Raw genomic sequence first — 25,307 nt, 5'->3', positions numbered from 1 at the left:
GTCTGAGCTTTGGACTTGATTAAATCATTCTGACTCTACTGCTTTAATGAGTGGATTCACAGGTATTAAAAACACCTACAGCAACATTGCAAGGGAAGAGACACTTCTGCCTTTCTCCCTACGCCTCAGTCTGACCTTTGAATACTCTCTTTGTCTGTCCTTCCGTTCTCAGTCCTCTGTCCCCGACTGGCCTACCTAGTATTGATCTTGGCCTAGTGCCAACCTTGGATTCTGGTTGCCCTTCGTAGTGTTGGCTGCAATGGCTCTGTGCCCCGGCTGTCACATGGCACAGAGGGCTGGCTTACTGCCCATCGCCTGGTGTTGACACCCCTGCTGTCTCCATAATGAAAAGCAGCTTTAGGAGCGGCTAGCTGGGCAGGGTGTTTAACTGTTCTTGTAGTGGTTGGAAGGGAAAGCCAGAGAAATTGCTGGGAAGCTTTGCCGAAGGAAGATGCGAGCCAGCAGCCAGCCGAGAGCTGAGCCGCCTTTCATATTAATTGCTCCTTTTAGTTCTTAGAAACAGCAACAACAACAACAACAACAAAAACCCACCACTGTGTCCTCCTTTAATCATGGCACCTTTAACTGGCGTTATCACCGAGAGGGCTGCTTGGGAAATGCCAGGCCCTAGTATCTGCCTTTAATTACAAGCAGATGTCCTCAGTATGTGCATAAAGATTTAAAAAAAAAAAAAAAAAAAACTCGCCAAGGAGACCACTGCCAGACAGGAAAGGAGTATGTGAAGCTTGAAGTTATTATTAGGAAACCTCCCCCATTAGGCCCACAAAGCCAGGGGCTGACCTGTGAGAAAAGGTCTTTTAAGATCTCTCCCTGAATCATTGAGTCTTACCTTGAGGCCCAGCTACTCTCAAAATACATTTACAGCAAAATATCACCACTCCAGATTTATTTCAGCCATGTGGGTTTTTCCTGACGCTGATTTCTCTTCCAAATTGTTAGATATTGTCTGTAAAGCAGCTTCTTTAGCGTTAGAAGGTTTTTGAAATCACCCGCGTTATTTTGTGGTTCTTTTCTGTTTGCTTGTTTAAATTATCTCCCATGCTCTGTGATTTACTGTTCGGTACGGGAGAAGCTCACTCCCTCTCAGAGCTCTGGGGAGGTAAGAGGGTCTGTTCCAAAGGCCCGAGATTTCCTGCTTAGATTTCACGGTCTTCTTTAGCGCGGCCAAGAGTCATAATGTGTACAAGATAATATACTTCAGCCCGGGAGAAACTGCAAATGGGTATTCAGCCAACCCAGGGAGCCACAAAGGAAAGGAAATTCCAGCGTAGAATTATCACTGCCGTCGGGCCCCGATTTGGTGTGCCAGATGGCAGTCATGACCAAGAAGACAGTAACAGCCTTGGGACCTGCTGTGTAACATCACTGGATGACAGAGCCAAAGAAATCCGGGCTGCCAGCCTGTCTCCAGTCTTACCTGGCTTCTCATAAGTTGACCCCTGAGGGATATTTCTGCCCAGAGCCTTAGTAGCCTGGCCCCAGCAGCAGAACTTTCCAGGATGTCTGTGGTATTCAAACAAATCAGCCCGTACTGTAGTAGGTGCATCCCGGTGAGCATTAACTGTAGGCACACGGTGAGCAGTCCTAGCAGGGGAGCCCCAAAGGACCCAGTAACTCTGAGCAGAGCAACATTTCAAATGTGTCTCATCCTAAGCATCACCTGGCTGGGGAATGGGGGTGTAGAAGAGAAGCATACGGCTTCTCAGGACCTTGCCAATAGACTGACCAGTTCCCTAGAGATTCAGATCCTGTAGATAGAGACAGGACTTTGGAGTCCACGTGTTGAACAAACGCCATAGTGGCTCTTGGTGGTCAGGAAGTTTGGGGAACAGGAGAGTGGGGCGCAGTCAGAATCTGGCTCCACTTCAATTTTGGCTTCTACCGTGTAACCGCTGGGAAGCCCAGGACAGGTTAGTTAGTTGGTCAGAACCTCCAACCCCCGTCCATAAAATGTAACTAACTCATAATAATGCTGCAGAGGGTCGTTGTGGAGTTAAAAAGGGGAAGTCCAGAAAGCATAGTGCCTGGTGCATTTTAAGCACACAATAAATGTGAGATAGAAGCACCTCACATTTTTTAACTTGGCCATCAGCCAACCCCTTCACAGACCACAAGACAGTTTGGGGTGCGGCATCAGTGTGACCAAACACTGAGCTTGACCTTGAACCTTACTGCAGGGGCAGGTTGGAGGGAGATAACTAAACTGAATACTCTGTAGTGATACTGATCATAGTTTGACAGAAAAGGAGAGAGAAGGCGAGGGGTGGGTCTGGAAAGAGTTCTAGACGTGGAAACTCAAGGAGAGAACATTTCTGATGTGTGGTCAAGGATAAATAGATGTCAACAAGACAGGGAAAGTAGTCAAGCAAACTTGAGATTTCCTGGGAGAAACACAATTTGCTGAGAACAGATTATTTTTATTTGATTCCCTTTTAGCCCCCAAGTTTAAAGGATTTGTGATTCATCTTCATTTGCCTCATTTATTTAGCAAACACTGTAATTCTACAAGGTGTCATGGCGTGTGCTCCTCACGGAGGGTACAAAGATGAAATATCCACCTCAAGAAATTCACTGTGCCTCACAGGAGTGACGGGAGGCAAGGGAGTAGTGACCTCAAGGGGTGCAAAGGCAATATGTAGCCGCGCCTGGGTGGTCTGTCAGTGAAGCCTCTGCCTTCAGCTCAGGTCATGATCCGGGGGTCCTGGGATTGAGCCCCACATTGGGCTCCTTGCTTAACAAGGAGCCTGCTTCTCCCTCTCCCTCTGTTGCTCCTGCTGCTTGTACTCTCCCTCTCTGTGTCAAATAAATAAAATCTTTAAAAAAAAAAAAAAGTCAATATCCAGGGCTGTTGGGTTGAGAACAACTAACCTGCCTGAAGGAGAAAGCAAAAGCTCTCAGAAGAAGTTCTTTTTCCCGGCTCTGTTGAGATAAAATTGACATAAAACATTGTGTGTGTTTAAGGTGTACAGCATAATGATCTGATGGATGGATATATCGCAGAATGATGATCACAGAGGAAGTCTTGAGGTAGAGATGTCATAGCACTTATATCATCATTATCATTATTGTAAGCTACTAGTGATAACAATAGCTGACATTCACCAAGGCTTGGTTTACAGCAGCCACCGTGTGAGGCCCTTTACATTATATCTCATCGCGTGTAGAATGGTTACCGCGATCAGTAGCTAAGTTTACTTATTTGTGTCTGTAGGGTCGGTCTGGGGCTGGTTCTAGATGCCATTGCTGCACAACTGGTAAATTACAGTACTCCCCAGAATACTGATCCTCTTGCTCTAGCTCCCGTCCTGATGGAGTAGTCACTAAATTACTAGAGCTGGGAGGGACTGCATTTAGTCCCAGGCTGAATCTGGGACACAAGTAGATTTCCATCCCCTACGCTACTGTAATCATTGCCCCAGAGTCATGCTACCTACATACAGCCTGCACAGCACAGGTAAATAGTGGGGTCTCACTGGACTTAGGGCAGCATTCTCTCCTCAAGTGTGAAGCCCTCGGCTCACATGGTCTAGTGTAAAAACACTTTCAAGGTCTCCATGGGAAAAGATGTGCCTTGCTTTCAGGGTAGTGGCTAGCAATAAAAACTGACCATAATCATAGCTATGATAAGAATACTTAACATTGAGGCACCCGAATGGCTCAGTCAGTTAAGCATGCAACTCTTTTTTTTTTTTTTTAAAGATTTTATTTATTTGACAGACAGAGATCACAAGTAGGCAGAGAGGCAGGCAGAGAGAGAGGGAGGGGGAAGCAGGCTCTCTGCTGAGCAGAGAGCCCAACGTGGGGCTCCATCCCAGGACTCTGGGATCATGACCTGAGCCGAAGGCAGAGGCTTTAACCCACTGAGCCACCCAGGCGCCCCAAGCATGCAGCTCTTTATTTTGGTCCAGGCCGCGATCTTAGGGTTGTGAGATCAAGCCCCATGTCTGGCTCTGCACTCAGCATGGAGCCTGCTTAAGATTCTCCCCCTCCCTGACCCTCCTTCCTAAAAAAAAAAAAAAATCTAACATTTATATTCTATATTTGGTATATTGCGTGTACTAACTGAATCGAATGTTGCATGTATAGATGCTGTCACTGTCCCCACTTTATAGATGGAGAAACAGATACGTACCATAGTTGGGAAGTTGAGTACCAGGTTGGGCATAAGTAAGAAAGATTAGGTGGCAATTAGTTCTAGTCTCGGGATCCTGTTCTTGGGCAGGTCCGCTGTGAGGAGCTCTACCTCAGAGCACTGGAAGGCAGGATTTCTACAGTGTTTGCAGGATCAAAATTAAGTTCTCTGGAAAGACCATCCCCAAGATGTCCCTGACTTCTCCCCCAACTCAGCACACCCCAATTCAGCTGTGCTCTGCCCACTCCCGACAGACAGATCAGAGCTCTTTACCTGCCCAAGCTGTGTCTCACCTTGGCCTTGGTGCAGCAGTTCCCGTGGTCCCAGCTGCCTTTCCCTTTCTCTCCATTGTCTGTTCATCCCAAGTTCAGCACCTGTCTCAAGGAGTCCCCCTCCCCCGGAAGCTGTTAAGAGCCACCCATGGCTTGGCCACTCCTTCCACCCAGAAGACTGTGAGCTCGCTGAGGGCAGGGGCTCTAGCTGATCTCTTATGGCACCGGCACTTAAAAGCTTCTATATTAAATATATTGGAGTTTTCATTAACTACTTATTGTTAAACACCCTGTGTTTGTTTCTCCCACACTGCTCTGCACGTACAGACGAAAGGACAGCTTTGACACTAATTAAAATTGGCAACTTAGCGTGATCCCTCTGTTTGCTAAGAAAGCACTTTTTTTTATCGTGTTTGCTTTTGCATACAGCACCCTCGTGGGGCTGGCGCAAATTTGCGATGTTCCCTTGAGGACAGCATTTGTTCCTTTTATGTCTTGACTCATCACATATTGTGGAGAGTGTTAACTGAGGAGGACTTTTTGCTTTATGAAAATGTTACCAAATGCTGATATCATAAAGAGAAAAGCACCAGATGTCTTGTCTGCAAGGAAAGCAAAATCCTGGTTTGTGAGGAGTCAGGGGTGGCCAGGGCTCCGCAGGCATTTCCGGGCCGAGGTTTGGCTCTGCACGCTCCCTTGGGGCCTCATAATTGACCCCCACATTCCATCTCAGTCATCATTCTGGAGAAATTTGTCAGCTTTGCTGCTGATCTGTGCCTGGAAAATGGTGTCCATTAAGTGTTCCCAGTTTTAAGCTGAAAATTGAGACACACTTGCTGGATAATTTTAACTAAAATAACACGTATGATTGTATGGCTTCCCGTGATTGACTTAATTTTACTCTTCCTTTGAGCTACCAGATGTTTCTCAAGGTGTATACAGTTGTCCGTGAAACAGGTCATTTGCAGTTAGAAATTATGTAAACTTGCCAAACCTCAACTGAGAAGAATGTTTTAGTGCCTAACCTAAGGCAGAGGGTCATAAAACAAAGTGTTCTCTGGTTTGTAGCAAGGAATTGGAGGAGGACAAGTTCTAGATGATGGTAGTAATAAAGACTTAGGCTCTCAAGGCATCTAGTCAAGTAGCCTTGAGGGGATTTCCATAAAATGCAATTTTCCTTCTGAGCACATTAAAATCAATGTGTAATACATTAGCTACTCTAGGTAAATGTGTATTCTGTTTGCTTTTTGTCATAATTCTTTATTGCATTTGGCAGCAAATGAGCTTCTAATATTGAAACTTAGAGAATAAAAAGAAATACTTTTCAGAACTCGTATTTGTACAGAATTTAAAATATGAACTCAACGAAACCCCCAAAGCCTAACTTCATTTGGAAAAATGCCCTCACTAATATGCCCAGACCGAAAGGCCTTCAAAGGTTAGAATTGTGCGGAGTTTAATGAGAGACTCTTAACTTCATCTGTTCGGTTCTATTATCATGAACACCAGCCCCGAGAGCAGCTTCCTACTGGTAGCTGGTGGGAGGGGCTAGTGAAAAGGGCCACTGAAAAGTGGATCTGGGCAGGTGGGCAGGACTCACCTGCCTCTGAAATTAAGGACAGGAATTTCAGCTCCCTGCCTAGAGCACCTCTGTTTTGTTCCTCGCCCTATTTTTATAATCGGAGAAAGATGTCTTAGCGTTGTTTGTGGATTTCTACCAAGGGCCAGAAGCATCAGCAGTTTCCCTGCTTTCAGGTGAGGCTCAGAGTTCATCGTGAGCCTGGACCACAGCGCCCCTCTAAGGAGGTGTAGAATCCTAGAAAAATCCCCTCTCCACCAAGCCTAGATAAAGGTTGCATACTCGTATCAAAACAACCCGGTTCAACAGTTCAATGACAACTACACTAATCCTTTTCCGTTCTTCTCATTTTAATGCCACATAATAGTAGTATCCATAGACTTATAACTGCTTTTAGAATCGATGACTCATTGCCCGTCTCACGTCACAAAGCTCCGTGTCCGTGCTAACTTTTCAGTTCCCCTCATCCCTTCCCCATTCCTGGGATTGCTCACATGTTTATTTCCAAGAATAAACTTGTTTGACCAAACAGTTTTTAATACGGTTTTGAAAAAAAAAAAAATAGAATTTATGTCCCTCTCCATTTTCATTAGCAAGACTCAAGCTTGGACTTAAATGTTCTAGGAAGGCATTTTTGCGTTGTTCCTGACCACATCTAGCCAAGAGACCAGAGGTGACTAAACCTGGGTTTCCATGTGTTCTGATATTTTTGAGTTCTTTTTAGAGGGTAGGTGTGATTTTAATTTTAAAAAGAAAGACGGAAAACAAGGACGAGAAGTATTGTGAGGTTGGGCCAGGTCACAGTTTGTCACTGGAAAGTAAAATTGTAATGGGGTCACATCAGACCATTTTCAGAGGGGTGACTAATGGTTTTCTTCTCTCTCTGTTCCAGCCACACCAGCGATCCTTGGCAGAGCATCCCAGAGTCTGCAAAGGGTTAATCCAGGCCCAGGGACAAGTAAGAATTTCAGTCCTTTTTCTATCAGCAGTGATCTTTCCCATGCTTTACTGTGATTCAGCCTGCTATCCTCTCTTTGCTGCGTTTGAGATTTGGTACCCAGATGCAGGACTGATGGAAATTGCACAAATAAGTAAAATATATATATATATTTTTAAAGGATGTCATTTTCAGCCTCACTGCGAGGCTGCTGCTTTATTTCTCTGATTTGCTTATCCTTAGAAGTTAAGTAAAACCAAATTAATGAGAAGGAAAAAAAGAGTAAATAACATTGTGGACCAACAGTGTGTGTTGACGATAGTTTATTGACTTTAAGAACTTACCTCCTTTCATAAATCGGGTATTATATCGTTATTATGGTTGTGAGATATTTCTATACCTCGTGATCACACTGACAGTTAAAGTTGTCAGTCGTGTCATCTTATGCTCCAAAACTCTGCCTTCAAATGAGCTATCTTTTCTCTTTAAAATGCCGTTGCATATCTTCCTCGTGGCCTCTGACAATCTCCTCTGCATCCCCAAGACTGGACTCAGACATCAGCTCTGTGGGGAAGCTTCTCTAAATTATCTAACACCAAAGACTTGTTCTGCCTCCTTGTTCCCATGAAACTTTGTCCGTTGCTGCACAATAGATGTACCTCTACAGGACTTGAGCATATATGGTAGTACCACATGCAGAACTCAAGGTGCTGTGTGGGCTGCATGAACGAAGTGATTACGTTGAGCTTGAAGACAAGACCCACTTTTTATGCTTCTTCTGAATTCCTCACATGACCTAAAGCAAATCCTCATCCGTTGCAGGTGCCTTTAATTAAATTCCAGGGAAGGATTTTCTCATCATTTGACATATGCCCCAGAGTCCTCATGAACGGTAAAGGAAGGGAAGACCATGTACCTAACTGACCGTACGCCATTGCTGTTCCATTGGCTGTTCCGGAGTCATGAAACCATAATTTGGATTTTAGGACATAACTGGAGAGTAAATTTCAAAATGAGATGTAAATCCTTGTAGATGACTCAGAGGGAGGGTTAGTGCTGTTTTTTGCAAGTGGCATCCACTTATCTGTTGTGGCAGGCCACAAACTCTTTACAAACCTCTGTTTTAGAAGCCTCGGACATGTTCATCTGCTCCATAATTAATGTGAGGGGTTATAAAAAAAGGTGTCTTTTTGGTCATGTTTGGGTAATTCCAGCTGTGTATTTCAAAGTCTTCATGCAGCAGACGGTGTGACTTATTGCTACTTCCTGCAAGGGAATGAGAAGGAATCAGCTAAAAATGTTTTCCTATGAATAGGATTGTTGAATCACTATATTGTGTACCTGGAACTAACATAACACCCTGCACTGACTATACTAGAATTGAAGTTAAAAACTTAAAAAGGGAGAATGTTCTACTGACGGTGCACGTTGCATCCCACATTTGTCCGTCCTTCACACACAAACATAGCACACTGCCCTTCTCTTTCCCCCAAAGGGGGTACAGTTTTTTCCATCTTATTTGTGAAGTCACGGGGAAAGGAACCTAAGCATGGGCCCTTGTTGTGGTACAGCCTCTGGGTATGAAGAAACCCCTGCTATGTTGCTTGACATATGTTGACTTTCTGTCTTTGTGGTAAGCAAGAATCCTAGTTATCCTTCATCTGTGACATATCACGTAGATCCTGACCTGCCCACACAAAAAGGAATACTGTCGTAGCTTCCCCTGATCAAAATTAGCTCTCCTCCATCCCAAGACTGACTGCATAAAGTTACCCCTGACGGTGGATGTGTCTGTCAGTGCTCACTTCCCACACAGCACAGGCTGGGAGGCACGGCCACCTTTGTCATCTGAGCATCTCACTGAGATGTGACAGACCCTGGTGCTCACGTCACCTCACCTTGTACACTGTCACTGTTTGACAAGCATTTGCCTCTCTGCTGCACACCCAGCACCAGCTCTGTGGTCTGGGGAAGAAGGGAATGCGAAAGGTGGTGTCCTGACGTCAGGGAGCGCCTGTTCTCACTCAGGAGATACTTTTACTCAAGAAGCTAGTGTTCAACATGAAATGTCCTATCATTATGCAGTTACAAGTCATACGTTTCCTCTCTGCACTTTTCTAAATTCTCAGATTCAAAGCAAAACCCCCACGGAGGGGGGAAAAAAAATTACAACCCTCTCAGAAAAAGTTCTACCCAGAACTGAGCTAACATAAATAAATGCCGCCCACCTCTGCTGGCCCCCTTGACTTTATTCTTGGGCTACTGCAGTAACCCCTTCATCGCTGTTTCCCTGCCTCTCCTGCCCCCACTCACCTCTCCTTTCTTGTATGCCAGTGACAATTTTAAGAGCCCAACATATCACTCTGCTCTAAACAACCCAAATTTCAAACTGCAAACCTGTCCCAAAACACTGAAATCCAACATCCTTCACCCCAGCTGATAAGTCTACACTACTTAGTACTCTCCTGGGACTTTGCTCATGTCAGCCCATCTTCCAGAACAATCCTCCTGCCACCTCACCCCTCATTCTGGAACTATAAACCCTGCCCATACTTTAAAGCTCATCAGGGACACTCTGACCCTTGGCCTGAGACAGTGCCTCCCTTCTCCATACTTGTCTTCAAGAGAGATCGTGCTAGTTTGCACCACTTTTAAGGAATAGATAAGAGGCTGCTCGGCAGTAGAGTTATTGCATATTTCTCTCATCTCCCCCATCTGGATTGCGAACAAGCTGTATCTTATTTGTAGCTATGTAACTCATAGCACCTAAAATGGTACCTTAAACACTGTAAGGAATAAATGATACTGCAAATAAGTTAATTAAATGGAAGCAGCCTGAACAGCTCCCTGGTTACCATCCTTCCCCACACTTGGCAAGTCCCAAAGACACCCCTTGTGGAGCCTCTCGGCTGGCTGGAGCCGTCCGAGAGAATCAGATCTCCCCACCTGTGTTAATGACACATTCGTCACCCCCACATGTTCTGGCACGGTAAGGACTCATGGGACTCAAATGGTTTCTGCTCCAAGGACAGCTTCCTTACAGGCAAAGGCTGTAGTATGGCAACCGTAGACGAGGGGTTTGCACTGATCAGAGTCTGACCCAAGTATGTGCTTCTTTGTTCCCTCCCTGCTCAGTCACACAGGCTGCACTTTGTCTCCAGATTTGGAACCACTGCCTGTGTGCCTGCCTAACACCTCTGTACCAGGAAGCCCAAAGTCCCCTCCCGATGGGTTTCCTGTCGTGAGCCGGTGATAGAAGCACATTCTAGCTGTGTGGACGGCAGGAACCGTCAACTCCTAAGTTCCTACGTCTTTAGGTGCAGATCCTAAACCTAATTCTATTGCTGACCAGCATTGACAGACAGACATCCTGCACATCTTTCTGAATATTTTTGCTTTCCCTCTCATGTTTAAGTCATTCCTTTTCACTGAATTTACTACATCTTCTCTGAAAGTGTAAATTTTGTGATCAGTGGCATTTCCTCTTTAAATTAAAATGAATATCCAACTGGAAAAAATATGGACGTCTCACTGACTGGCGCTTGGAGCATAAATTAGTCCAAGGTTTTATGAAAACAGGCATTCTGAACACACACATCAATGACTGAGGTCAGAGTTAAGTTTTGAAAGCATCCCAGAAGACTAGCCTCTTAGATGCGCACAACACAAGAATTGCTTCAAGTCTGAGAAGTTCACAGCTTCCTTCATAACTATGAGGTACTTTTCAGTAAAAACCTGATGATGAGACCGAAATTGGGGATAGAAGTCGTCATCTCTGCAGGTCCTTGTCTTCTGTTCTTAGCTGAACTTCCGTCCTCGTCTGCTCATTTCTTGTTCTTACCTCCTGTTTTTCCCTATTCCCAGCCATCCAGCTCTCTGCTACCATATTCCTTCTTCCTGCCTGCATGTGGTACAGTGGTTCTTCTGCCCCATTTCCTTCAGGAGCCCCCCGCCCTGGCTTTCTAGGATATGAATAAACTCCTCTCCCTGGCATTCAAGAAGGTCCATGACATGGATCCTCCATGCTTTTCTAGCTTTATCTCTCTTGTATACTGTGGACACCCATGTCTGTGTCCCTGCATTTCCTGCTTCATCATATCCTTTCCCATGGACCCCTTTGCCAGAAATTCCCTCCTCTTTCCTCTGAGTCAGGACATCCTTCATGGATATTTAAAGCATCCCATATTTAAAGCATCCCATCAGAGGATGAGTACTTTCATTTTGGAATCTCTGTAGGCCTTTCTCGCTTTTTCTTAAGGAGAGATAGTATGTAACACAGGACTTGAAAAAAACTCACTCTGATAACAAGACAGCTCATTGTAGTCCCAGATCTCCGCATACTTCCTGAATGAACTTCCCTAAGTTTTATAAGCTGTCTGTACCTTGGTTCTGTTTTGTTTTGTGTGTTTATCTCTAAAGTAGAGATGCTGGGCACCTGGGTGGTTCAGTCGGTTAAATGTCTGCCTCGGACTGAGGTCATGACCCCAGGGTCCCGGGAACGAGTCCTGTAATGGGCTCCCTGCTCAGCGGAAAGTCTGCTGCTCCCTCTGCCTCTGCCTGCCTCTCCCGCATTTGCTTTCTCACTCTCTGTCAAATAAATAAATAAAATCTTTATAAAATAAAAAAAAAAATTTGTAATAAAATAAGGATGCTAGTAGTACCTACCTCACAGTTGTTGTGAGAATTACAAGTGTTGATGTATTTAAAAGAGTTCGAATAGCACCTGGCCATGATGTGTGTTGTATTCTCTCATGGCCCTTAGTTTATTCCAACAAGTATTAGGATTGACCTGGATGAAATGTCCTGCACTCAACTTGGGCCTTAATCTTCGGTCATTTGTTTCAACCTTATGAGTTCTTTTGTACGCTTTCTAGGCCCTTAGAATAGACTGTTCTCTCATCAGGGGGAGGGCCTGCCTCTTACACATCCTTGTAGCCCGCAGTACCTGGGATGTACCCGGCACACACCAAGTGTTTAATGAATAGTTGTTGGGTTTTCTATGCACACACCCAAAAGTTAAAAATAAATAAATAACAGGTTTCCTCCAATATCTTAATTACTCTTTGGCTAGCACACAGCACCTCTATGTCCTTCAGCAGGCATTGAGGAAGGGAGAGGGCTAAAGCTGTACAGGGGGAGAAATTTCTCTTCTCCGTTCCTATAAACACATACCTTCTTTCCCAGAAAGCCTTCCACAGAACCTTAACTTCAGGTTACAGGCCCTGGGGTCACAGTCTAGTCTTGGGATCTGCTGCAGGACCTCTCTGTGCCGTCACTGTGTGTCCTTTGGGCACGTCACCTGCCAAGGGGCTAAGGGCCTGGCTCCTGCCTGGGACCCACCACTGGTCTCAGCTTTGAGGGCCCGTCTTCATCGAGGGCTCGCTAGCTGATGATGTAGCCATAATGAACACCCCGCCAAGAGAGTGTATCTCCACAGGGCCGCATCTTAGACAGTGCAGCTTTTCTCTGTAACCAAGAATGTGAGCTTTGGACGTGCTCTGGAGAGTGGTTCAGACATGGAAGCCGATGCTGAATTCTTGACAGGCTACTGTTTATAAATAATTCAGTAAACGACGCAGTAAGTAAACACAGATTATTATGATCCCTTTTAAGGAAACCGTGTTTATGTTGGCTCTCTCTCGCACCCAGACTAGTGGTGGCCCTTCCTGACTAATCTCCAGATACTGCGAAGCATCCTGCTATTTCGCCCCTTCCTTGCTTCTCTGAAGTAGGAGGCAGACGGGTAGAATGATGCACTTTACACAAGAAGCAATGGAAGTACAAGGAAAACAGCTTTCCTACGCATTGTAACCCACCAACATGAGAGTGAAGAAGATACTGTCAGAGCACTACTTTGTACCTGTCTCTAAAGAAGCAAAAGAAAGCGTAGATAATGGTGTATTATGGATAATTCAAATAACAAGTGTTCAATTACCACAAAATGTAGCCCTGGCAGGGACTTTTTTCTAGCCTGAAATACCCAGATAGTGTCTGCTATTAGTTTTCAGGTCTTAGTGTCCTGTCATTATTATTATTATTTTCCTCATTCACAGTCAGTCCTGTGTTCACGTGTAATTGTCGGGAGACGAGGATTCTTTGTAAGATAAATATTTAGGCCTGAACTCTTTTATCCTCCTTCAACTCCAGGCAATTTGCTCCGCCCTAATCAGTGTCAGTGGTAAGGAGATATTCACCACTGAATTTCCAAGAGACCTATTCACTGTGCATTAGGCTGAGGCTGGCGTTCGTGAACTCTCTGCGGTGGGGACTAAGCCCACAGTTCAAAGCCAGCCTCCCCAAGCACCTGCAGCTCCTGGCTGGTTGTAGACACATGTCAGGGTCTTTCATGTCTTTTGGAATCCAAACAGTAACAAAATATTTAGAAATCTGTGGGCATAGACCTCTCAAAGCCTTGATCTTAGAAGTAATTTTTTTTTTTTAAAGTCTTAGAAAGATGATGAAACATCTTCCTCAGAGTTCTCCTGGGCCTCTGTGTGCTCCATATACCCAGTTTCTAGTTTTGTTTCTCCTCCAAAGCATAACACACATTTTTCAAGGATGAAATCCAAGATCAACGTTCTTTTACCATGGGCGACCTCGGTGGGTGGGGACTACTTTGTAGACTCTAGAACGTGAAAGCCTCCCAACAACGCTGGTTGTGACCTTTGAGTCCCTCTAGCCTGCAACTTTCTGACTCACTGCTGGCTGTTTGAAAACCAGCCCTGTAACCACGGATCCCAAGGGAACTCTGGCTTCTGCACACGGGAGTCTGTCTAGAGAAAGAACCCCAGAACTGGGCCCACGCTAGCTCCTGTTTTGATAAATGACTTTTTCAGACAATGTGCTCGTGTACGCTGAGAAAAAAACTGGGATTCGTTATGTCGGTGGACACTGACCTTAATACAAATTAATCTATATACGTAAAAGCAGATGATACATCACATTTATAAAGATTTATGGAATTCAAGCACAGGGGCCATGGAATAGTAGTTTAGGTAAGAGCATGCTTCATGGTAGATATATGCAGTATGAAACAATATATATTTAAACCAAAAGTAACTCAAGAGGTGATTTTTTTTTTTTTTAAGATTTTATTTGTTTGAGAGCAAGAGAGAAAACAGCAGGGGAAGGGGCATAGAAAGGAGTAGACTCTCCCCACTCCCCAGCAGGGAGCCCAATGCAGAGCTCCATCCCAGGACTCCAGGATCATGAGCTGAGCTGAAAGTAGATGTTGACTCCACTAAGCCACCCAGGCGCCCCTCAAGAGGTGATTCATTACTCAATCAAAAACTTATCACTTAGAAAAGAAGTTATGCAACTTTCCAAGAATTTTTGATTTATAAGGAACTGATTTACATGTCATTTGGCTTCTGTGATGCGAAATAAGCTATTTTCTTTTGAGGTCAACCGTTATTTAAACTAGGGGTTGGCAAACTATGGTCCTCAGACTAGATGCTTGTCTTTGTAAATAAACATGCCTGTTTGTTTCGGATTGTCTGTGGCTGCTCTGGGGATCAACTAGTCACCATGTTTGTATTGCTTCTTATCTTTTAATGTCCCATCAGAAATTACTTCCTTGTCGGTAACTGACCTTAATGGGAACACAAGATGCAAATTTGCTTCACTGTCGGTTCTGAAATGCACTGTATTGTAGAGTAAGATTAACAGTCTCTGCTTGTCCACACGGACTCGTGCATTTATGACAACCATGATGGCGACGGGTAGTGGTGGCCATACTCACACTGGTGTGCCATCAAAGGAACACTGAGTGTCTGTAGATGCTCGGTGCTGGATGGAGCAGGCCATCATTTGCAGCCCAGCATCTGCCTGCATCATCATTTTCACCTAATATTTATCTGAGGGAGAGTTACAGTCCGTAGATTACATGGTTCTGGTGTGAGGACAGACCTGACTTTGCAGATTTGTAAATCTGTAAACTGCTGCCACTGAATTCATGCTGGAGAATAAAGACAGAAGAGTCTCCCGTTAGGAGATGGTGGAACGTGAGAGACTCATAAACCTGGAATCTCCCTGTATCACCATAGATGTTGGGATACAGGTGCATTGCTTACGCGAGTCCTCAAACTGTTCTCAAGTCGCAACTGTGTGTTTACGGCTGCAGGTTAACTTCTGATTTTCCGTGTATTACAGAAAAGCAGCTGTGAATGCTTCTTTATTTTCTCTCACCATTTCTAAATAAATAGAATTGTTAACTGCAAATTTGGATTAACGTGAAAGCAAATATTTGCAGGAGAGCCCATCTGTACTCTGTTGTCAGCACAAAGGGCTTCGCGCACCTGTCGCCGCAAAGCTCCCGCAAGGCAAACCCCAAAGCAATGGAGAAACACCTGGAAATCATCCTTTCTGTGACTGAAGCTTGTCTTTTTCTGAATTCTAAAAGCTTTTGAAGTTGTGCATCTTTGGCATTAAACCCAGATGCCTTGTGTACACCTGGTGTCTTCCCTTCTCGATTGTGTCTTTTGACAGCAAGGAGATAGTCTTCTTGTCTTGATATACTCTGCCCCTTTCTTCACAATTTAAATAGGACTTTGCACAAAATGGGAGCTCCATATTTGAGCTCAGTGCATATCGTATGATGTTCTAGGAATTCCTTAAGAGCAAATGCAGAAAGGAAGTGGAGGCAGAGGTGTTCGCACAGATTTCATGATAGGAGTTTGTCTTCCTGCGACCCCAGCCCTGCCCAGCACCCGCCTGCGCACGCGCGCGCGCCCACACACACACACACACACCCACGTGCGAAACATAATTATTTCCTCAAACCCGAGAGCAGTAGATGCATTTCCTCTTAATGCCACTTTTCTTTCACTTGGGGAAGAGCAGACAAGAAGATCCTACGAAAGTCTTGGAGGTGTTTGTTCCTACCAGACAGTCTTACAGATTCTGTCTGGTTTCAGTTGGTGTCACAGGCTGTGTGATGAGGACTGTGGAGTTTGGGGAGCTGGGGACCATGAGCTGTCTTCCACGGACGCATCCAGCATCCTGCTACTATGCCACAAGCTCCAGCTTGGCCATCTCTGAATGGAGAGGTCGGCACCGGTCTCGGGGCGTCATTGTGAGGAGCAGATAGGTACATAGAATTCCTGGCACAGCGTCGGTGTGGAATGAATGTTCGCTGTTTGATGGTTTTGCTGCTGCTGCTGCTGCTATAGCTTCTGTTACTGCTCCTGAAAGAGTACCAGCAGCCTGGGGCCCCGGAAGTACCCCACCTACCTACTCACCCCCTCAACAATGCGCATCTCCAGTTTCACTCCATCTGTATATTCTGGGCGGAGGGGAAGGAGGCTGGATCTAGGATAGTATATGGCACGTTGGAGGAGTATATATTTTAAGAAAATACAGTTCTCACAGACTCCAGAGAATGTACAGCCCAGTTTGTGAAAACTGGATTTAACAAATTTTAATGTTTGGGATATGTCTTTTCCTTGCCCTTGAGAGGCAGGGAAGCGGGAGCATTGAAGGGAAGGCGCGAAGGGCTTGCCAAACTCCAGACACCAGAGGACAAGACATGAGCTCTGGGCAGGGAAGACAGACCTGGGGTAGAGAGCAGGAGGGCAGCCTGGAGCCCGGCCTACTTGTTTCAGAGGCAAGACTGGGTAAAATGTTTGGCACCCAGTAGAATGTTCCCTTTCCTTCCTCTTTTTCCGGGAAGACTATCCTCAAGTATAGAAAAAAGGAGACTCTACAGATCAGTAAAATGGGTACCCTGAAAACAAACTTTTCCTACTCTTCCAAAGAGCATCTTTTTTTTTTTTTTAGATTTTTTTTTTTATTTCTTTGACAGAAACAGATCACAAGTAGGCAGAGAGGCAGGCAGAGAGAGAGAGGGAAGCAGGCTCCCTGCCGAGCAGAGAGCCTGATGCGCGGCTTGATCCCAGGACCCTGAGATCATGACCTGAGCCGAAGGCAGAGGCTTTAACCCACTGAGCCACCCAGGCGGCCCCCAAAGAGCATCTTTACCTCCTACTAGACTATACTCAGTCCTGAGGAACATTTACCATCTAGATGAGTCATTTGACAATAATCATGTCCTGTTTTATTGGTAGGATTTTCTTATATGGCGTCTCTAACTTAAAATTGGTTTCTGCTTCAGAAGCTTAGCTATAAGGAGGCTTCCTGGATCATGTCTAATGGCAGCAACAAATAATATGTTAAGTAGCAGTGAGGCCCTCCAGGTACCTACGACAGTCCCGTTGACTCGCGCTACAGCTGACCTGTGGCCGGTGCTGAGCACTGGAGCTGCAGGTCTATGGACAGAAGGAGGAGAGATGCTTCCCACCCTCTTCAATGCCACCTCACCCTCCCTACCCTCCGTTTCTCCCTACGCCCCTCTCTGAATACCCTGCCTTTCTTGGATGAAGGCAAGCATTTTGAACTAGGTGACATTTTTCTTTGGTACCTGCCCCAAAACCTAGCTTTTGACTGAAATAATGATTGAATCATGACTAAATAATCTCCCAGAGTATAGTCAGCCTCAGTGTGAGAAGCTGTGAAACCAGAAAAGCAGAATAGCATACCCCCGTGCCTTCGTGCATTACAAACCTCTCCTTGCTGAGGTATTTTTAAGAGCAGATACCTTGTTGTAAGTCATCAGTGGCTGACAGGACTAGAGACAGCTCTCCAGATCCCTTTGGAGAGACGAAAAGCCTGAGCAAGAGGTCTATCAAAAAGATACTTGGGGCAGCTAGGCTGCTGAAAAGAGAACAATTAGGAAAAGAACTAAAATATTTCCAGATGGACAAAATCTGGAAAGAAAGAAGCAACCTTCTTAGGCAGCTGAGGGCAAGAAGGAAACTGAGCCCAAGAATTGGAAATCTTATGAGATCAAGATTTCTCAGTTAAAGGAGAGAAGCTCGCCTTGGTTGGGTGCAAAATGAGCCTTCCCTTCAAGTGAGATCTGCAGGACTCTGTTGACAAAAGCTGGTTTCCCCTCTCTTTGGGCCCAGAATTCCCTCCTTCTGCTTGCCCAACCTTGACCGTCACCACCACCTGTGATAGTTCCATTGTACCTCTTAAAGGTCGACCCAAAAATCTTTTCCTTCGCATGACTTTCTTTGAAAAACAGAGACCTGGAGATAAAGGGCCTGAGGCTCCATTGGTGCCCCCAAAGCCAGAGCCAGAGCCCAGAATCCTAATAGGATGTCAGTAGAAGCAGATGACTAACCCTCCAACCCCCAAGATTCTTAAGTGGTGGTTCTTGAAGTGTGTGTCCAGCAGGGTCATCTGTGGACATTTTCAGAAAATATAAAGGCCAGAGTTCTACCTCAGACCTGCACTGACAGAGCTCAGGTGTATTGTATTACCTTCCGAAGACTGAGGTAACAAATTACCATAACCCTGGTGGCTTAAAATATCAGAAGCTTATTCTCTCACAATTGTGAAGGCTGGAAGTTTGAAATCAAGGTGTCATCAGCGTCTGTTCCTTCTGAAGGCTCGGAGGGAGAATCTGTTCCATGCCTCTCTCCTAGGTTCTGGAAACTGCTGGCAATCCTTGACGATCCTTAGTTTGTAGATGAATCACTCCTTTCTCTCTCTCCAACTTCAGTGGCTTCTCTCAATGGCCTCTCCCTAGGTCTCTGTGTCTTTTCTCCTTTTCTATCTCTTATAAGACACTCATCATTGAATTTGGAGCCCTAACCTAAGATGATCTCATTCTGAGATCCTTACCTTAACTATACCTACAAAGACCCTTTTTTTTTCCTTTTTTTTTTTTTTTTTTTTTTTGCTCACAACTGTGTGAATTTATTAAAAACCATTGAATTATAGATTTTAAGTGGGCAAAATTTAAGGTCTGATAATAAACGTCTAGGAGAAAAAAGCTCTTTAAAAAAAAGGTACGTAGAGGCGCCTGGGTGGCTCAGTGGGTTAAAGTCTCTGCCTTCTGCTCAGGTCATGATCACAGGGTCCTGGGATCAAGCCCCACATTGGGCTCTCTGCTCGGCGGGGAGCCTGCTTCTCCCTCTCTCTGTGCCTGCCTCTCTACCTACTTGTGATCTCTGTCTGTCAAATAAATAAATAAATAATATCTTTTTAAAAATAATTTAAAAAATTAAAATTAAAAAAAATTTTAAAAGGTACGTAATGTGCCAGCTGATACATACACACATATAACATATACACACACAGATACACATGCATATAACATATACACACACATATACACACACAGATACACATACCGATTTACAGTGAGTTCTCAATTATCAATTGTAATAATTTATGCACTGAAATTTTAAAATCCAAAATTTCTCACTACGTTGATAGGATGAAGATGTCATAATAACAAAAATAAGATTGAGTATTCATTGACTGCGTAGTACTGCCCGCTATTTCAAAGACCCTTTTCCCAACAAAGATCACATTCACAGGGACTAGGGATTAGGATTTGGGCATATCTTTGGAGGATACAATGTAACCCACTACACATACATAATAAAAAATAAAATCACCTCCAAAAATGATTCTTGGCACACTCCTACAAAGAACTCTGCCCTTAATGTTTGAGCCCATCATTTTCTCCTGTGCTTAGAAAATGCTAGGACATGCAAAGTTAAACTGGCTTCTTTATTGCCCAGATTCTCTAATCTGCTTGGTGCGTTATAATTGTTCCAGAGAAAGGAAAAACAAAACAAAACAAAACCCATAGCACTTCCTGAAAAATAGTTGACCAGGGAACAACTGTTTTGAGATTTTATGTCCATAATACAGGAGTTTGCAGCACCCACCATGATGGAGTCTTTCTGTGAGGGTCGAAATGAATCAGATTAAGTCTGTAGGTCTTACTGCCTGTTTATGGAAAATAAGAGGGATAGAGGAACATTTTAAATGACTCGAAGAATGCAATAAGCTAAAGGAAATTATCTTCAACCAAAAAAAAAATCACATAATAGAAAGGAGAGAGACAAAATGTCATGAATTTGAGCAAATTTAAGAGACATTATGTGGACCTAGTTTACATCCTGATTGAAACAAATAAATTGTCAAAAGACATTTTTTAAAGATATTCTTGAAATTTGAGCACAGACTGGGTATTCAATGATATTGAGTGATCATTATTAATTTGTTAGGTATAATATTATTTTTTGAATGAAATAGTCCTTACCTTTTAGAAATAAACATGTAGCTAGTTATAGGTGAAAGCAAATGAATAAAAAAAAAAACCACAGAGAAGTAGATAATTAAAGTATGGTTTATTATTATTACTACTAATAATAAACAAGGTTTTACTATTGATGTTATTATATTCATTATTTTTATTTATATATTATTTATATGTGTATGTATATTATATATATATTTACATGGCTCTTTAAGCTATGATCTCTATTTTTTTTCTATAATGAATTTTTTAAAAGATTTTATTTGTTTATTTTGAGAAAGAGAGAGCACAGAGGGAGAATGAGAGGGAGAAGCAGACTTCCCGCCGAGCAGGGAACCCAATTTGGAGCTCAATCCCAGGACCCTGAAATCATGACCTGAGCTAAAGGTAGACGCTTAACTAACTGAGCACCCAAGCGCCCTTCTTGCTCTCCAATTTTGTGTTATATTTACAAATTCCATAATAAAAGTACAGTGAGCCCTCGTGAACAGTCTCAATCGCCATCCCCTAGTAAAGACAATTCACATTCCCAAGGAAACCCATGAAATTAGCCTTACTAGTGAACCAGAGCTCTATCTCTGAGAAGTGGGAAAAGCCCTTACATGAACACATCAGTTTAGAGAATTGCTATAGGAAAACCAGAAAATGTTTGCGTTCTGGCTAACTAGAAATTAATGTGTTATGCTGCGGGGTGTGATCCTGAGAGTTAATGTTGAAAGGCATTCTTGGTTTCATTTGGCAAAGAAAAATAAATGGCTTGGCTCAAAATTTTAGCCTATGGTTCTAAGTCCTCTTCAAGCTCAACTTCAAAAGATTCTGTTGCTGCTGTAATCTAACATGATGGTATTCGCTTGCACACGAGCTCTGCTCTAGGTCTCACATTGGTGCCAGCGTTCTCCTAGGACTGAAGTCACACTGTAGTGAACACTACTATGTCCCAGTAGAGCCTCCAGGATGATATGGCGGTGAACCATTTATATTCTGCCCTCGTGGGTTAGCATCTCACCACTCATAAAACAAGAAATCAGAAAGATAACCAGTAGGCTTTTGATTAAGTCACAAACCAAAAAGAGAGAGGAGAGAAGAAAGGGGCAGTTAGCTGCAATTTTTGAAATGGAATCTTTCTCTCATTTCTGTTTTCTATCTATTTGCTCTTGAAGTCACAGCTTGAAGGCTTGCCATTTACAAGCCTACAGAGAACATTTGGAATAGGGCCACCCCTGCCCTTGTCTGTGCCACATGGCCTGCTTTCTCCCTACTCACCTCTGCCCCCAAATCCCAAGCAGGAGCCTAGAAGCTGAGAGCAGTGCACAATCGTTCAAGTTCACATAAACTAAAGGAAATCCAGGTGACGACCAAAAATAACAGAATTTCATTTCCAAGACTCTTGAGTTCCCTTAGTGTCACTGACTGATCTCTAGGAGCCCTAGGCTCGGTTCCTGGATGTCTCAGAACCAAGGAGGGGATCACTTGTACCGTGTGCATCTGCTTGTTGGCCAAAAAGCTATCAAAATGTGTTCCCTACTTGGCCTGTTCTAAAAAGAAAAAGAACAGAGCCCCATACACCCGAGAAATAATTCCTAACATATAGCCACAAAACATGTACCTAGATATGTCTTCCCACCAAGTCATCCTTTATGGTTGACCACATGTTAATTTTCTGTTCCTCCCATGTATAAGGTTCCACAGAGAGGACAAGGCAAAGAATGTCAAGGTTTCATGAAACATTGTAAAGCAGAGGCTTTGGACAAGCAAGTGAGCGGGGCACCGGAAATGAAGTGTCTGTCTCTGCCTCTATCAGTGTCACAGAGTTGACAGGTGCTGTCTCATAGCTGATAACAAATGCACCCAGCAAACACAACCCCAGCATGTTCCACTCATTTCCCGTTTCTCTCCTGGCCAGACTGGCCCCGTGCCCATCTATTAAGAAAATCATGGCTTTCTCTGTAGCTGACTGGGCAAGGTTCCAGCATGTAAGCTAATATGGTTGAGTCTACATCCCTCATAGTAGAAGTAAGAGCCTTCTTTTATTCACCCAGGTAAATAAGCAAAAGACAGGTTAAAATGCATAGCAGTCAAGTTCCATGAGAACAGAGATTTTTGCTTTCTACCTTGCCATGTACTTGGCCCCTAGAAGTGGCCTGTAGTGACCATGAATGAATGGATGAATGAATGGTTCTGTGCTTGGATGAGTCATTATCATCTACCTCAGAGCCTAGATAGAAAATATTGCCACAGTGTGCGTCCCGCAAACTGACTTGGGGTGCTTGGGATAAATCAAGCAGAGATCCCCCGGTGCCCACAGGCATGCTGGTCTCCATTACCTGACCCATCCTAGATTTTTAACTTAGGAGTCATTGTGGCCACCCCACCAGGAATCATGTCTCCCATGCATTCTCATATTGGGGTTTGAGGTTTCTATATTCTTTTTTGGCTTCTTGGTGTCCAAAATGGCTGTTCAGAGTAGTATGTAAGTAAGACCATGACTCTTCCATTACTACACATTTCTGTTACCAGCAGAGGTAAATGAATCACTTAACATGAAACAATTCCACCCTCTTTGGTACACTATAAACATCATCTTAGCTTTGACTGTAATTATAGTGGGTGATGCTGCTGAGAAAATGGTGTAATTACAGCATTACGGTGGAGAACCTTCTGAATGGAAAACACTGAGCTGCACTGTGGAAAGTTTAAGATGGGATTATGGTCCTTTTCTCATCATGAATGAGGCTAATTAGGCAACTGCAAACAAGAGATTTGCAGTGTGATATTAATACTATAATAAAATCAAAACCCTAAGTAAAATTGAAGGGCAGTCTGATGCTTTTCTTTATTTTCACATGTTCCTAGGCAATCTTATATGAAAGTGTAAGGTAGAGCAGAGAAGTTTACCAACTTGCAGGAAACCTAAACAAAATCACAAGGGGCTAGCTTAGAAAAATTAGCCCTCTCTCTGCTTCCTTACCCCCTTCCCTCCAGGCAAAAGGACCTCACCTAAGTATATCAGGAGCCTAAAGTTTTATATCCCTGAATATGGCTTTTTTTTTTCCCTACTCTTTAATAGGTTTTCCCAATGGTCCAAGATTTTGTGCTAACATAGATGTTAAAAGACAGCATTCTATCTCTTGACTGGGGTGTAGATGACGCTGTGTGTATCCGTCAAGTCACTGAAATGTAAACTGAAATTTGTGCTTTTCACTATGCATGAAGTATCTCGATTTAAAATATTTTAAGTTTTTGGAGCACCTGGGTGGCTCCGTGGGTTAAGCCTCTGCCTTCGGCTCAGGTCATGATCCTGGGGTCCTGGGATTGAGCCCCGCATCGGGCTCTCTGCTCAGCGGGGAGCCTGCTTCCCTCCCTCTCTCTGCCCGCCTCTCTGCCTGCTTGTGATCTCTCTCTCTCTTTATCAAATAAATAAATAAAATCTTCAAAAAAATAAAAAATAAAATAAAACATTCTAAGTTTTTAAGGACCAGAGATTTCCAGCAACAAAAGTAAAGTGGAAAGGGCATAGTCAGAAAACATGGACTAGAGTTCCTGCTCTACCATATAAAAGTCTTGAAGCCTACTTTCTTTCTTTTCAAAAATGGAAATATTTGTATTTAACACTCAGCCTTTCCAAGGATCAGGTGTGACGACGATGTACACATTCCTTGCAAGTGTTCTAGGACTCTGTAAATCATAAGGAGTTTTCAGGTTTACTCTCAAAGGAGAGCAAATTATGGGTTTCTCCAAACAGTGAAATAGAGTGGCAAGGAATCTCAGTCACGTGACTGGGTCTGGTTATTTTCTCTAGTTGAAGGGGGACATGGCTGGCGGCACAAGGGGTGTGTGTGTGTGTGTGTGTGTGTGTGTGTGTGTGTACTGGAGGATAAAAGGGAAAATCGTTTGTCGTCTTGGCTTCGTCTCTACTACTGGGTTTTCCTAGAGCCTTATTCCTCTCTGCCCCAAGCCTGAAAACGACCCCTCACCTTCCTTCTGATGTTCATGAACATCAGAAAGCTGAGGTTTCACCGAGCCTTGTCGTAGCTTGCTCGTCCTCCTTATCATTGTTACAATTGTCTTCTCTGGTCTCTTGCTTGTCTCTTGTCTATTTCTCTTCCTCCTCCCTCCGTCTATGAATGTTCTAAATGTATTATAAGACAAGACATTGTTATAAGACATTTGTCTTACTTGTCTTACTTGCTAGTGTCCTCAACAAAGTATGACAAACTGTTAATACCTCCAACTCTGAGGAACTCATCGTCTCCTAAACCTGACCAGGATTTGTTGTTCCTGGACACAGTAACTATACTCTCTTCTGTCTGAGAGGTTCGGAAGGCACACATGATGTTCCTAAAAGTTCTTCAAGTGAGAGAGTATTCGAAAGTCGAATCTCAAAGGAATAGCCCTTTCAGAAGTGTAGCCGAAACCAGGTAGGTGTGGCTTGAATCCTGACTGCTATTTACTAGCTGTGGGATTTGGGACCACACTTAACCTCAGACCCCAAGCTGCTGATCTGTAAACAAGTATAAATAAGAACCTACTTTTGTACACTTGTATGAAAGTTTCCACTAAGCATAATGTTAGTTCCCTTTCCTTTCGTTATCCAGCTCTGAAAATGCAGTGGTGTAGGAAGTCATGAACATGTCATTAACACAAGTGAAAAGTGTAAAAATATATCAAATCCAAGATCTGAGGTCCTACAGAATACGTTTTTATAAGAGACTTTTTTTCTTAAGATTTTATTTATTCGACAGAGATCATACGTAGGCAGAGAGGCAGGCAGAGAGAGAAGGAGAGGCAGCCTCCCTGCTGAGCAGAGAGCCTGATGTGGGGCTCCATCCCAGAACCCTGAGATCATGACCTGAGCCAAAGGCAGAAGCTTAACCCTCTGAGCCACTCAGGCACCCTTACAGAATACTTTTTTTAAAAGGGTTGGAATTTGGAATTTTATAAATGGAATAAGGAGAATTTGTTAAAAAAAAAAAAAGCAATAACTACTTTACACAAACAAAATACCTTAACTAATGAACTTGGGGAAAATAAACTGAAAATTAATATTCAGCAAAAGAGGAAATTATCAAAGTCATAAGGTACAGGGCCCTTGGTATTTGCAAAGTAATACAGAGCCATAAAACCCCATTTAAGAGGAGGCAAAGCCAAAAGGCTGGTTCTCTTTGAAGGGCTCTTGAAAACAAGACATCTGGAAAATTATGGTCTGCTCCCTGGGCCTTATTTCCTACTCTAAATAAGCAACCTTCTTG

General features: G+C 43.7%; 1 protein-coding gene across 4 annotated transcripts in view; it reads left to right on the top strand.

Annotated features, from left to right (window-relative positions):
- Positions 1-25,307, top strand: part of GHR (growth hormone receptor) — a 258,372-nt gene that overhangs the window by 177,127 nt on the left and 55,938 nt on the right. For all 4 annotated transcript variants that reach the window (XM_032337498.1, XM_032337495.1, XM_032337496.1 and 1 more), the window contains one exon: positions 6,897-6,962. In XM_032337498.1, the coding sequence (XP_032193389.1) occupies positions 6,897-6,962 (66 nt within the window). The remainder of the gene's footprint in view (positions 1-6,896; positions 6,963-25,307) is intronic.

Source organism: Mustela erminea, chromosome 3, assembly GCF_009829155.1.
Source record: "Mustela erminea isolate mMusErm1 chromosome 3, mMusErm1.Pri, whole genome shotgun sequence".
Lineage (NCBI taxonomy): Eukaryota > Metazoa > Chordata > Mammalia > Carnivora > Mustelidae > Mustela > Mustela erminea.
Note: the sequence above shows the minus strand (reverse complement) of the source record. Positions and strands in the feature narration are given on the sequence as shown.